The sequence below is a fragment of the Vulpes vulpes genome, chromosome 11, assembly GCF_048418805.1.
Source record: "Vulpes vulpes isolate BD-2025 chromosome 11, VulVul3, whole genome shotgun sequence".
Classification (NCBI taxonomy): domain Eukaryota; kingdom Metazoa; phylum Chordata; class Mammalia; order Carnivora; family Canidae; genus Vulpes; species Vulpes vulpes.
The window spans coordinates 79876765-79892094 of NC_132790.1; the positions used below are offsets into that span (position 1 = coordinate 79876765).

Consider the following 15330-nt stretch of genomic DNA (forward strand, 5'->3'; position numbering starts at 1 on the left):
AAAGGAAAGAAAAGGAAAGAAGAAAAGAAAAGAAAAAAGAAAAATGAAAAGAAAAGAAAGAAAAGAAAAGAAAAGAAAAAGAAAAAGAAAAAGAAAAAGAAAAAAAAAGAAAAGGAAAACAAGTCTCCTAAACATGCTCCGTGATCTTGAGCAAGAGCTTTCCCTTCCCTGGGCCTCAGAGTTCTCTACCTTAAATCCAGAACACTGTGAGCTCTCACAGCCCCCAAATTATGGGACCAGACGCTTGTCAAACCCCGCCCCAGACTACCTGGTGATCTCACTATTTCTGAGTCTGGCTCCTCCCAGTGACTCCTTCCCTTTCAATCCCTTCGTTAAATAGCTTCCCCTCCGATGGCTTTCGCTCTGGCAACAGCCCCTGCAGACCGGCGCCGGAGCGCGGGCGCCCCAGCATGAGCGCAGCCCTGCTCCCCCAGGCCGGGGCCGCCCGCCTGCGCCTCGGCCTCCTGCTTCTGCTCTCCTTGTCGCTCCACCGAGGCGCGGTCGCTAAAGAGCTGAAGTTTGTGACGCTGGTGAGTCGATGTGTCTCATCGTTTCCCCCCTTACAACTGTTAGCTGCGGGGTGTGACAACCAAGTGTCAGGGTTCACTTAGCCCCTCCGGTAGGTCTGCTGTAGGTCTGCCGGGAGACCAAACTCAGAAAGTGAATAATCAAGTTTTGCAAGTTCCGCCAAACGCTTAACGTGTCCTGACAAAAAGGGTTTGCTTTGGTTATCTGTGCCTTTGTCCATATTAGGTATTTATTCACTTACTTTACAGCTGCCTTGAATGCATGTCCCTTTTGGCAGCCCCACGACCCGGTGGGGGGAGCCCAGCTGGCAGGCTCAGCGCCGGGAGCTAACCCGGCTGCCATCGGTTTAATGATTGTTCTCAAACCAAAAACCAGTCATTTTCTGCATTAAGTGGGCTTCCTCCCCCTTTATTTATCGGGAACTTGGAAACTGTATTTGTAAACAGTCTCTGAAGCATAAAAGTGAAAGTAATTGGATTTTTCGAGGGGGACTTCCTGATGCGTAGATCTGGTTGACGATTAAAATGATGTTTTTCTCCACCCTGTGTAGGGGTGGCGAGTTATGGGAAAGGAGGGGTGGCTGATGCGTGCGGTTAAGGAAAGAAAATGTACCCTAGGCATTGGCTTAAACATAGGTAGGAGGGGGGTTTGCAAAGTGAAGGTGATGAGGGAGCAGAAGGCTTGAAGACCAAGCAAGCTGATGACCCGCCACACTCCCAGGTGGGATATGTAGGACATTCCTCAGGCACTCCTGGCTGCCCTAAAGCCCAGGGGAGGAAAAACAAATGGTTAACTAATAGTGATCACAGTCCAGCAAGACAGGAGTCTCCCTCTGTTTACAAAATGTCTTAGTGATTTAGAAGAATAAAAGCATGCTTATCAATAACCTAACTTCCAGAAGGAAGCTCCCCACTGTCTTAATGTTAATGCCTTACTGGAGGAGAAAAACAACCTTGCAAGGCCTCCAGTATCTCCTAGGTCCTCTTTAGCATATGAAAGTTCTTTGGAAAACCTCCTTTTCCCCTACCCCCAATTCCCACGTGTATAATCAGCCACCCCTGACAGCCCTGGTGCTCTTTCTGCCCACAGGTCCTGTCCCCGTGCTTTAATAAAACCACCGCTTTGCACCCAAGATGTCTCAAGAATTCTTTCTTGGTCGTAGGCTCCGGGCCTCACCCACATTCCAAAACTACATCAAAGGGAATTTATCAATTTACCTATAAGTCCTGAAATGAATCCTTCTGGGCCTCTGGGTTTCTCTGTGATTTGTTTGTTTTTGTTTTTAAAGATTTATTTATTCGTGAGAGACGCAGAAAGAGAGAGGCAGAGACATAGGCAGAGGACGAAGCAGGCTCCTTGTGAGAACCTGATTAGGGACCTGATCCCAGGACCTCAGGACTTGATCCCAGGACCCCACCCCAGGATCAGCACCTGAGCCAAAACAGACGCTCAACCACTGAGACACCCAGGTGCCCCGTCTGTGATTTCCTCTGTATCCCTACTTCTCTTATTCTGTTTCACTCACCGGCTCCCTTACCTCTGCCCCTCTCTTTGTCTTTCACACCCGCTCTCTCAATCTCTTTCTCTTCCTCACTTTTTTTTTATAGAGTGAAAATATGCTGATAAATAAGTAAATTTTCTTACTTAAGAACACTCAAAATTTATTTCTATAATTTGCAGGGAGGTCATCTTTTACTTAAAAAACATGAAGTTCCTATTTCCTCAGCTTCAGTATTTTATTTTTATATATTTTTTATATTTTTATATTAATATATATATATTTTCTCAGTATTCAGAACTCCTTTCTTTCCCTTCTAAGGAAAAAATTTATAACCATATGATTATGCAAATTATGATTATTAGTCCAGTAAATCTTTACTAGGTCATGAGTCAACAAATGAGAGACAGAGAATCAAGAGAAACATATCATCAATTTATTTACAAATGATTTACCAAGCTGTCAGACTTCAGTGCTGGGGGGAAAAAAAGTGAATTATGTCCTGTACGTTCTGGAGAGAAATCCACACAAGTTGGACTTTTTTTTTTGGACTTTTACATATATTCATGGCATGGATTCCTTGCCAACACGTATATGAAGCAAATGTGTGGACTCTGCAGAAGTTGCACTGTCAACACTGTAATTCTATAACAAGTTGAGACGTAATCCTCTTTGAGATATTACAGTGAATTTTAAGTTAACTGCATGTGATGGGTTTTCTCCCTGTTTTACTATAGTGCAGGCTCATTTCCCTTGACTACTAAGCTTGCGGGCTTCCTTTCTCCTCCTTCACTCTTAGTTAACGTATTCAGGGACAACACATTATTTCTTCCCTAAGAAAAACCTTACAAAGATAACTCTCTTGGAGCTAAAAAAAATTAACAATTATCACATAAGGTTAATAATGTTAACGATTTTTTCCTACCAAGGTTTTCATCCATCAGTGGTAGATAAAGGGCATTTTAATACAATTTCCTGGCCCTTATAAAACAGTATCTATCTAAGGACTTAAGCAGTAAGATGCTACTTTCTTCTTTTTACCGATTATAGAGAATATTTGACTATAAATGGTTAAATCACATACCCAGGTAAATCCTTAGAAAATTATTAGAACCGAAATAAAAGGTGCCTCTGATTAAAGTGGTAACATTCATAACAATAAATGATCAATACTCAATGCTTATTATATGCCAGGCACTGTTCTGAGAGTTCAATATGGGATAGGTCACATTACCCTCAACCCTGTAAAGTAAGGTTGCTAGGAAAACACAGGATACCTAGTTAAATGTGAGTTTCAGATAAACAGCAAATAATTTTTTAGCATAAAGGATGTTTCATGCAATATTTGGGCATCCTGTGGTTTGGTTTGCTACATCTGGCAACTGTTCTATAAAGCTATAAAGTTATAAAAACCTTACTAACCTTACTACCTCTATTTTATAGATAAAGAAAGTGAGATTCAAAGAGGTTGGTTAAGCAACTTGTCCATGGTTACACAGTAATCATGGAGTAGTCAGGATTTGAATCCAGGCTGTACGATCAAAGAGGCTACACCCCTAATCATGGTACATATTCCATTCCCCCCATGTGCATTTAAGCCAGCACATGGATCTGAGATCTCCCCGTGGAGGTTGGGTGTACAGACTTAATTTGTGATCAGCAGCTAGTTTCCACACTGTTTCTCTATGATACAAGAAAAATAAATCTTCCCCAATTCTGAAAAGCTGTTCTTGGCAGAAAGAGCAGGAAACTGTCCTGTTCTTGTTCTCTCTCATAAACAGAGTTATCAGTATTATCACACAATCTTTTAAAACAGGTTTTTCAAAGCGTGTCCCACAGAATGCTAGTATGATGAGTTATTAACAGGAGTTGCTTGGTGAAAAACCAGGTTTCAATAGGCAAATCAGTCTTGGGAACAGAATGAGGGTTAAACTGTATTTCAGGTCTCTAAAGGGCAGGGCTTCCTAGTCTTTAATATTCTGATATATGCTATGGCTTTAAAAGAAAGGATTTAGTAGTAAACTGTATTTCCTAGACTTTGACCAAAGAATCCACCTCCTTCTTTTTCCAGTGTCCCCTAGAAAACTCTTAGAGAATCATTATTTTTAACTTTTTAGAGAGAAAATAATAAGCATGGTGAGTATGGGAGGTCAAGGGAAACCTCTCTTGGTTGCCTTTTTCAGGAGGGACCTGAGTTTAGTGACCACCAGGATTAGAAGTGGAAGTTCCAGGCAACTAGAACATCCTTGCCCTGAGGCTGGAACAATGACTGTGTGGAAGAGCAGGGGCTCTGTGGCTAAGCATGTCTAGCAAATTTGTAAGGTAATAACATCGAGGTGGGCAGGGCCAGAACAGGTAGGATGCTATAACATGCCAAATCTGCTTACTCGATGGAGAAGGATCATTCATAGGGGTACCAAATCGTGGTTCTTTTTTTAAAAAGTTACCTATGATCTAAAAGGTTGAAGTAAATGTGATGTGGTGAGGAAAATAGTGGGTAGTATTCACAAAAAGTAGAGATCTGGATGGCTCATTCAATCTCTTTAAACCTGCTTCCTTCTTTGTTCAGGATAGCGCCAGCCTAGTCACAGGGAGTTGTGAGAATGGAAGGTGGGACGGGGGAGGGGGGTGTAAGTGTGTAGATTGTACAAAACCATGGGAGGTTGCACAGACATAAAGGGTTGTTCTCCTGGATGTCTTCCTATTGCAATTACTACTGGTACTGCAAAATAGTCCTACTGCTGACCCTATATATTTAGGTTTCTAAATGATTTCATAGCATATGCTGGACCGAGAACAGAGGTTACAAATTTGGCAGAGCAGCAGTTAAGAAGTTTGCCTTAAAATAGACTTACAGGAGCACCTAGGCACAGTCCAGAGGCTCCAGCCTAAACTCTAGGAGCTCAAGAAGGCCATGCGTGCACTTGAGGGCACTCACTGATATGTGCGTGTACACATGGTTTTGTACAAAATTAATATGTATGGATTTCCAGACTCTGGTGGAAGGTGGGGGTCTGGGGATAGGGGGCAGGTGGTTTATTAATTGTCTCTGTGGGACACTCCTTCTGAAGAGCCCACAGCATGTTTGAACCACTGCCTCAAAAACCCTTAAAATCTATTGAAATATAGGGGAGTACAATTATTCCTGACCTGTAGGGACAGACTAAGAAAGCCTGTTCAAGTCTATGATTATGGTCCAGGGCTCTGCTATTTAAAAAGCTCTCCTTTAAGAAGACTGCACTTCTTTTTTCTGCACAGGCCATATTGTCATTTAGATGCATAATCGCAATTTTATTTTTTAAATAGTATTTGGAATTGTTTCTTACATCAAGGTTTTATTTTCCTTTAGTGTAACACCACCACCACCACCACCACCACCACTACCACCACCACCCCAACACACAGAGCTTCCAATCTTAGAGGAAAAGACTAGAGTTTATTAAGAAACCCCAGATCCCAGATCACCCAGTGATAGGATGTTGAGGTGTGTGCTTTAGCAGAGAGATGAGCCTCTTACACAGGTTAAGAAGGCTGGCTTTGGAGGCACATAGGCTGTGTTTGGATCTCTGCTGTACCATGTACACCCTATGTGACCTTGAGGAGGTCACTTGACTAGGGCTAATTTACTTGTTTGTGAAATGAAGATAATAATCGTAAATCCTTTGTAAAACTGATGAATGGATTAAATTATGACAAGCACTTAAAACAGTTTCTAGGACACAGCAAGCATTCAAAAAACCTTATTGTGGTCACAGACTGGTAGGAAGCGTTGTAAATTATTTTACTACAGTGTCTTTCATCTGACTTCCCTTTGGCTAACTCAGTTCTCACTCAGAAATATCAGTGAGGGTGACAGCAGGAGAGACTCCTAACTCTGGGAATCGAACAAGGGGTGGTGGAAGGGGAGGTAGGTGGGAGGTTGGAGTGACTGGGTGATAGGCACTGAGGAGAGCACTTGATGGGATGAGTACTGGGTGTTATGCACCCAGTTGGCACATTGAACTTCAATTAAAAATATATATACGAGGGAGAGAGAGAGAGAGAGAGAGAGAGAGAGAGAGAGAGAGAGATGATTTTACCCCCTAGGGCACATTTGGCAGTGTCTGGAGAACTTTTTGGTTGTCACAATTAGGGATTGCTACTAGCATCTGGTGTGTAAAGGCCAGGCACGCTGCTATTTTACAGTGAACAGGACAGCCCCTCACAAGGAATAATCTGGCCCAAAATGTCAATCGTGCTAAGGTTGAGAAACCCTGGAAACTAAACATGGTAGGATTTATAATTCACTGAAACCACACGATAATTTTAGTTACTCAGATCTAAGAAAGCATTTTTCACAATTACCTGGGATCTTAAAAGTCTAAAGTATGTTTAGATTATAGAAAGAGAACTAATGAGGGGCTCCTGGGTGGCTCAGTTGGTTAAGCATCTGCCTTTGGCTCAGGTCATGATCCCAGTTTCCCTGCTCAGTGGGGAGCCTGCTTCTCCCTCTCCCTCTGCTCTTCCCCCACCCAATTCATGTTTGCTCTCGCTCTCTCTCTCTCTCAAATAAATAAAATGTTTTTTTAAAAAAAGAAAGAAAGAGCACTAATGATGAGCCTTGATAATTTCTGAGACTATGCAGCCTTTCTTCCAAACCATGAAGGGACCATTCACAACAATAGTTTCTTACCTAACCACAATGATTTCTTAAGATCCACTATACCACTATAACAGTCTCTCTGTTTGCTGTAGCCTGAGATTTTAATTTCTCATCAGTTTAGGGATCCAAAAAATAAGTTTTCTTTAGACACTAGGGATACAACCCAGGTCCTATAAGTCTCCCTAACTTTCTTGGAATCTTATCTGATAGATGGGATTTACAGCCTAAAATTTAAGTCTGTTCCATATTTTGTGTCTCCTGGAGCATCTTAGGTGGGTAATGTAAATGACAGGTGCAGGAAATCTCATAATGCAAGATGTTATGCATCTGTATTAAAAATGTTTACTGCCAGGGACGCCTGGGTAGCTCAGCGGTTGAGCGTCTGCCTTTGGCTCAGGGCGTGATCCCAGAGTCCCAGGACTGAGTCCCATGTTGGGCTTCCTGCATGGAGCCTGCTTCTCCCTCTGCCTATCTCTCTGCCTCTCTCTCTCTCTCTCTCTCTCTCTCTCTGTCTCTCATGAGTACATAAATAAAGTCTTTTAAAAAAATGTTTGCTGGCATCAGTATATACTTCATCTTGGATTTCTTGAATGTTTTCCATGTCTTATCTTTTGCTTATAAAATAACTGTGTATTTGGCTTGGTATTTTATTCAGAAAGCTTACTGTAGTTACAAAACACCAAGGTTTTGAAAGTCCAGACTACTCTCCCCAAAGAGGAAAATGTCCAATCAAAATAGCATGACATGCATACTAATCCAGAAATATGTTCTTAAAGTATTAAGAATTAGCTTTTCTGATCTCCCTAACCATAAGTCCTTTATCCCTCATTTCCTAAAAACTAATAAATCATTGGCTCAGGATGGTCATAAATTGTATGTGGCATTTAAGAGCTATTATTTTTGTCATATGTAAGAATTTTTACACCATTCATTAAGGAAGAATACTTCTCATCAGAGTCTATCTACAATAAAATAATCTTGCTAAGCTTTGTGCTCCTTCTTGCCCCAATATACAAACCAGTCTCCATGTGTGGCTCACCTGCTTTCTGATAACTGACCATTACTTACACTACCTGAAACAGAGTGTTAGTGAGCTTAAAACAGTTTTTTTTAAGATTTTTATTTTATTTATTCATGAGAGACAGAGAGAAAGAGAGGCAGAGACATAGGCAGAGGGAGAAGCTGGCTCCATGCAAGGAGCCCAACATGGGACCCGATCCTGGGACTCCAGGATCATGCCTCAGGCCAAAGGCAGGTGCCAAACCCGCTGAGCCACTCAGGGATCCCAAAACAGTAGTTTTTAACCTGAGATTTACCTGAGGAGGTCTTTAAAATCCTGATGCCCGGGGATCCCTGGGTGGCGCAGCGGTTTGGCGCCTGCCTTTGGCCCAGGGCGCGATCCTGGAGACCCGGGATCGAATCCCACATCGGGCTCCCGGTGCATAGAGCCTGCTTCTCCCTCCGCCTGTGTCTCTGCCTCTCTCTCTCTCTCTGTGACTATCATAAGTAAATAAAATTAAAAAAAAATTAAAAAAAAAAATCCTGATGCCCTGGCCACATCCCAAGGTTGAGAACCAGCAGTTCGGAAGAAAATCTATTAGGATGAACTGAGGCAAAACACCAACGTGAACTTTGTAACATTACTGTCTCAATCTCTTTTCAGGTGTTTAGGCATGGAGATCGAAGTCCCATTGAGACCTTCCCAAATGATCCCATTAAGGAAGCTTCATGGCCACAAGGATTTGGCCAGCTCACTCAGGTTGGTTGGATTTTCAGCTAAAGGTTGCTGATGAGTCTTATGGGAAACTATGTGGAGTTTGTAATACATTGAAACCATAGAACCACTTTAGTTACTCAGATTTGGGAGAGGTTTTTTTTTGTTTTTATTTTTTTGTTTTTTTTGTTTTTTTGTTTTTTTTGTCTAAAGTGTGCTTTGATTGTGGCAGACGAAGCACTAATGGTTAACTTCAGTAATTTCTGATCATAACCAAGTCACCCCTCATGACTAGTAATGGTAGGAAAATTGTATAAAATTGCCCATTTTGATCCTTTTTTGCCCTATTTGGCTTTATTAAAGCATAAGAGCTGCGCATGGCAATAGACGAATACATGAGCTTAAAGATGCTGAAGAGAGCCAAGTGGTCCTTGGAAACTAGCTCTTGAGTTTCTCTGCTTCCAACTGAGGAAGTAGAAAACCACCTTGTAATCAATAAACTGGATCAGCAGGGTTAGGAAAACAGGATTCCTCTGGAAGTGCTGATACCAAATTTGATTTTTTTTTATCAGCGGAATACACTGGGATTGAACCTTCTTTTAAGTGGTCTTAAAAATATGGAGCCCTACTTCCTAAAGAGCACAAAAGGAGAAGGGTTGGGTAGGGGAAATACAAAGGCATCTGTAATCACTGTTGCAGTGCCCCACTCCCTTCCCTTGCTTACAAATAGATGGCTCTTCTATTTGGAGCCACAAGGCCATGTGTATGGCTTCTGTCCCGACCAAAGCACTGTTTAATTACATTAAGAAAATGTTGTAGAATGTTTAGAGTTGACTATCTCTAAACATTTAACCAAACATTTAAACCAATAGGTCTCAGTCTGGGCTAAACATGGAAATTATATGGAGAGCTTTAAAAAATATTGATGTCTGGGAGGGCACATGATATGATGAGCATAAGTGTTATACGTAACTGATGAATTATTAAATACTACATCTGAAACTCATGATGTATTATATGTTGGCTAATTGAATTTAAATTTAAAAAAATAGGAAGGTTCTTACCTAATTCATATAGAGTGTGGCCCAGACATTGGGATTTTCAGAAATTCCTTAGCTGATCAGTTGACTCTGAATGTGCAGCCAAGTCTGAGAACCACTTCTCTAACTCGACCACAATGTTTCATAGAGGAGAAATCCCACAGAGGCTATTTGAGGTCAGCATCTTTTGACCCCCTGATCAGAGCTCCTCTCAGCATAACCTGCTCAGCTTCTGGCTCCTTAAAAGAGGGAATGATAATAAAAACTCAGGGCTACTTCTTAATACCTGTGGCTACATGGAGACTCCTGTTCCCATGTTCTGCTTTTCCAGGAAGACTTTAAGATTCTTTCAGACTGTGGGTATCTGGATTTTCCTTCTGGGAGTCTTTTGACTAGCCATCAGATTTTCCTAGAGCAGTATTTTTCAAGCTTCCAAATACAAATGTACCATTTGGAGACCTTGTTAAAATGCAGGTTCTAATATTCAAAGGAAATGAAAACATTAGTTCAAAGGATATCTGCAACCCCTTGTTCATTGCAGCATTACTTACAATAGCCAAGCTATGAAAACAACCTAAGTGCCCATCAACAAAAGAATGAATAAAGAAGTTGTGGTATTGACATATAATGAAATATTATAGCCATAAAAAATGTATAAAATCCTGCTGTTTGTGAAAACGTGGGTAAACCTTAAGGACATTATGCTAAGTAATATAAGTCAGACAGAGAAAGACAAATACTGTATGATCTCAATTATATGTGGAATCAAAAAAAAAAATGTTTTTAACCAAACTCATAGGAAGAGGGATCAGATTTGTGGTTACCAAGGCAGGGGGTAGGGAGAAGAAGATTGGGGAAAAGGCAGTCAAAAGGTACAAACTTCCAGTTACAAGGTAAATAAGTGCTAGGGATTTAATGTACAGCATAATGACTACGGATAAAACAGCTCTATGATAGATATGAAAGTTGCTGTGAGAATAAATCTCAAGAGTTCTCATCACAAGGAAAAACAATTTGGGTTTTTGGTTTTTTGTTTTTTGTTTTTGTTTTTTTTGCTTTCTCTTTTTATTGTATCTCTATGAAAGGACAGATGCTAACTAAATTCATAACTTATCATTTCACAATATATGTAAACCAAATTGCATGCTGTATACCTTAAACTTATACAGTGATGTATGTTAATTATATATCAATAAAACTTGAGGAATAAAGAAAAAAATGCAGATTCTAATTCAGCAGGTCTGACATGGGCCTAAGAGTCTTCATTTCTAACAAACTCCAAGGTGACACCAGTGGTGCTGGTACTGGCCACTCCTGGAAGTAGCAAGGTTCTAGAGCTCAAATTCCAGCCCTTGGCCTGGTACTTCCAATCTATATAATGAAAGGGTGATAGCTTTCTAGGTCAGTAGTTCTCAAAGTGTGATCCCTAGATGAGCAACATCACCATTACTTGAAAATTTGTCAGAAATGTAAGTTCTCTGGCCCTCCCCACTGAACCAGAAACTCTGGGCTTCAATTCTGGGAACCTTTGGTTTAACAAATCCTCCAGGTGATTCTGTGCATGCTGACATTTGAAAACCACTGCTCTATAGAAGATGATTCTTTCGTCAAAATTCAGCTGTAAGTTAGTACAACAAATTAGGCCCAAAGTACCTACTTCTTTAACTATACCCATGTCATCCAGAAACTAGCAAGACTCAAAGTATACATTACTCTTTTCCTACCTCCTTCCCCATCCTAGAAGGGTGGTGATGATCATGGGAGCCAGGAGTACAAGCAAATGAATGAGTGGGACCAAGCAGAAGCTTTAGTGACCACATCCTCTCTGACTCCTGAAGCTCTAGTAAAATTTTGGATTAAAGACAGACTTGAATGCAGTGTTTCTCAAGCATGACACTCTACTACATGGATCTGAATCACACAACACACTTATTAAAATGCATATGCCAGGGCCACTCTGGGGTCTAACAAGCAGGAAATCTCTGAGGGAAATGCTGAGGCATCTGCATTTCAACAAGAACCCTTAGATAATTTTTCTTTTTCTTTTTTTTTTTTAAATATTTTTTAAAGATTTATTTATTTATTTATTCATGAGAGACGCAGAGAAAGAGGCAGAGACACGGGCAGAGGGAGAAGCAGGCTCCACGCAGGGAGCCTGATGCAGGACTCGATCCTGGGTCTCCAGGATCAGGCCCCGGGCCGAAGGCTGCACTAAACCGCTGAGCCACCCGGGCTGCCCCAATAATTTTTCTTCTGATGCTTGAGGATCACTGAATTAAAGCAACATTCCTCAATGATTACTATCCATCAGAATCTTAGTAAGCTTGTTAAAAAGAGGTTCCTGAGCTCCACTCCCCAAAGGTTCTGGCTTCGTAGATCAAGATGGGTCCCAAGAATTCGATTTCTTACATACTTCCAAGTAATGCTAATACTGCTGATCCCCAGACCACACTTTGGGTAACAGGCTCTCGTTTTTCATGAACCAGGCATAAATTAACTGTGCAGATAAAAATTATCACACCCTGAAAGTGATTGAAAGGTGAAAGTGATCTTCAGATTCACCAAGTCCAACCTCTTATTAGATGGTTGAGTTTCTTCACCAACTCTCCACCAAGTGGTTTCTTCACCAGCTCTCCTGAACGTTCCACCAACAAAGATGAGCGAGTAATGTTCCACACTAGAGAACCATCTACTTAATTAGATCAATCACTAGTTATTAACTGTGCTCTATGTTAGGTGCTAATGAAGGTGAATAAGCTTTCTCAAGGAGTCATGGTTAAAGGTTACAACCCTTTTTTCTTGTTTGCATTTACAATTATGTTGTTATTGTGGAACTATTAAAGTACACCATGGTTTGCTCTACGCATTCAGTAAGGAGAGATAAGATCATACATGAGGTGCACAGAATTTACTTTACAATTTACTTTCACTGATTTTTGCTTTTATTTTTTCCTGTAGCTGGGCATGGAGCAGCATTATGAACTTGGACAGTATATAAAGAAAAGATATGGGAAATTTTTGAATGAGTCCTACAAACGTGAACAGGCAAGTTGGAGAGCCAAGAATTTTAACCTTTGTCCTTGAAAGAATTTAGCATGATGTTGCATTTGTAAAAGTGCTTCGCCTATTTCCCAAGGGACTTACACAAGTCAGAGATCTTATTTACAAATGTACTCCTCTTTTTTTTTTTAAGATTTTATTTATTTATGAGAGAGAAAAAGAGTACAAGCAGAGGGGAGGGGCAGAGGGGGAGGAAGAAGCAGGCTCACTGCTGAGCAGAGAGCCTGACTTGCTGGATCCCAGGACTCTGCGATCACGATCTGAACTGAAGGCAGACATGTAACTGACTGAGCCACCCAGGCACCCCAAATGTACTCCTCTTTATATGAATACTCTGTTCCTAAAAAATTTATGAATACTAAGTTGAAAATTTTATGGACACCTATGGAAATACTTTGGCTTAGCAAGTAGCCACCACTTAAATGGTCTCTTTGTCAATTCAACTATTGACATACCAGGGTGGCATTCTCATAATACTCTCTCTTCTATAGTAGATATCATGATGCTTGCTACCAGATGTCTGCTAATGTTTTGGTGTGAGGGTCCTGGCCTTTCTCAGATGTGCTCTTCATTTCCCAGGGATAAACCCACAGTTCCAAGCAGTTAGAATCTCCTTTGATTTTCCTACTCTAGGTTTATATTCAAAGCACGGATGTTGATCGGACGTTGATGAGTGCTATGACAAACCTTGCAGGCCTGTTTCCTCCAGAGGGTATCAGCATCTGGAATCCCAGCCTACCCTGGCAGCCCATCCCAGTGCACACACTCTCTCTTTCTGAAGATCGGGTAAGTATTATGGAAAAACCTGCACATCCCATTGGCCTAGGAGGAGGAAGGCAGGTTGCCCAGTACTTGTGGGTTTGGAAGTCTGGACACTGTTTGGTCTGTGCAATCTTAATCCTTTTCTAAATAAACATATGAAGGACAAAGTAGGACATAGAAAGCCCCAGGCAAGAGAGAGCAGGAACAGAATTTCAGTGTGGACCTTTATCATCCACATTGTTTTGCCACCCTTTCAGCAAATGGCAATATGAGGGCATCTGGGTGGTGCAGTTGATTAAGTGGCCAAATCTTGGTTTGGGCTCAGGTCATGATCTCCCAGTCATGGGATTGCGCCCCAAGTCAGCTCCACACTCCACGCTCAGTGCCAAGTTGGCTTGAGTTTCTCCCTCCCTGTGCCTCTGCCCCTCTCCACCACATGCTTGCTTTCTCTCTCTCTCTCTCAAATAAATAAATAAATCTTTTTCTTTTAATGGCGATTTGCCCCCTCCACTTTCACATGTACATGCATGTGTGCACACACACACACACACACACACACACAGTTCCCCCTGTTCTACCTTCAATTCCTAGGCTTTTGGTGCCCCACATAGGGTTCTCCTCCCTCTAGAATATCCTAAGATCTTTCTATCTACAAAATACCCCTCCTCACATGAAAACCCCCATTCTGAGATAGGGGATAAAAGAAAGATTTGAGTACATAGTCAAGTGACCAGCCCTTTGATATATGTCATCATACTTACCTATCATAACAACCTTGAATGGACAACATTGTGTTCTCCTTTTATAGCCAGAGAAATATGTACTCAGAGAGATAAACAAAATAGGCCCAGTGTCACAAAGCTGGTAAGCATTATTACTGAGACCAGAACCAGACTTATCTCATTCCAGAGCAATTTCCTTCCCTGTAAACTAATAGTTCTCAAAGTTATTATATTAGAGTTAACTGAAAAAAATGTTTCAAATCCTGGCACCTAGGACACTCTATAACAAATCAGAATCTCTGAGGTTGGGATGCAGGCGTCAGTACTTTTTAAATAATCTCCCTAGATGATTCTAGTGGATAGCCAGGTGTGAGAACCAGTACTATAACCAAGTTGCCTAAAAGAGGCTAGTTGAGAGAAATTCTCAAATTTATTTGCACTGGGTAGGATGTACCAAAAGCTCTTTAACATTTTCAGAGGAATTGCTTTTGGTTTTAAATGGTATTAAATAAATCTAACTAATCTCCCAGGTGTGGAATTTAAGACTATATAAAGGAGGGGTGCCTGGGTGGCTCAGTCAGTTGGGCGTCAGACTCTTGATTTTGGTTCAAGTCATGATCTCAGGGTTGTGAGATCGAGCCCCGCTTTGGGCTCTGCACTGATCATGGATTCACTGGTCATGACTCCCCTACAGTCCCATTGTAAGTATGACTGGGTCATCTCTGTAGCTGAGGCTTAGCATGACTTCTGCACCCACACCATTGCCCAGGGTCCCCTGGGGTAGGCTTCCATCCTCTTTTCCCTGCCAGTACACTTAGATATTTGACTTAACTGTTGCATTTGATGACATTAGAATCTTTCCCAAATACTTTGTAGAAACAGCCTGACCCTGTCAACCTCACTCTAGGTAAGTCTACTCCAACCACTTTTTCTGATGTTTCTGGAAAAAGCAAGATAGATGCATACCTCTTTCTTTCCCAGAATCAAGGGAGAAGTATTATGATGATCAGTATTCTTAGGAGTTTGTGAATATTTTCTTCCAAAAAGAAAAAAAAATCACTTTTGCCACAACCTTTTCTGCATTAGATAGACACTGTACAGCAGCACCAAATTTAGCCAATGTCGACCAAGGTAGATGTTTAACACTTAGTCCTGAAAGATAGTATTTAATTTATGTAGTAAAGAGTCTATAGAGGCTATTAGAAAAGGAAAAGGGAGGGGAGTCTGAGGGGCTCAGTTGGTTAATCTGCCTTTGGCTCAGGTTGAGATTTCAGGGTCCTAAGATCAAGCCCCACGTTGGGCTCCTTGCTCATCAGGGAACCTGCTTCTCCCTCTACCTGTCACTCCCCCTGCTTCTGGCTTTC

The 15330-nt window shown here is 41.3% G+C and overlaps 1 protein-coding gene across 2 annotated transcripts in view; it reads left to right on the top strand.

The window, feature by feature from the left end:
* Positions 1-210: 210 nt before the first annotated feature.
* Positions 211-15330, top strand: part of ACP3 (acid phosphatase 3) — a 46040-nt gene continuing 30920 nt past the window's right edge. For both annotated transcript variants that reach the window (XM_026015537.2, XM_072726869.1), the window contains exons 1-4: positions 211-530; positions 8332-8427; positions 12381-12467; positions 13116-13268. In XM_026015537.2, coding sequence (XP_025871322.1) covers positions 411-530; positions 8332-8427; positions 12381-12467; positions 13116-13268 — 456 coding nt within the window. In that variant the 5' untranslated portion in view covers positions 211-410. The remainder of the gene's footprint in view (positions 531-8331; positions 8428-12380; positions 12468-13115; positions 13269-15330) is intronic.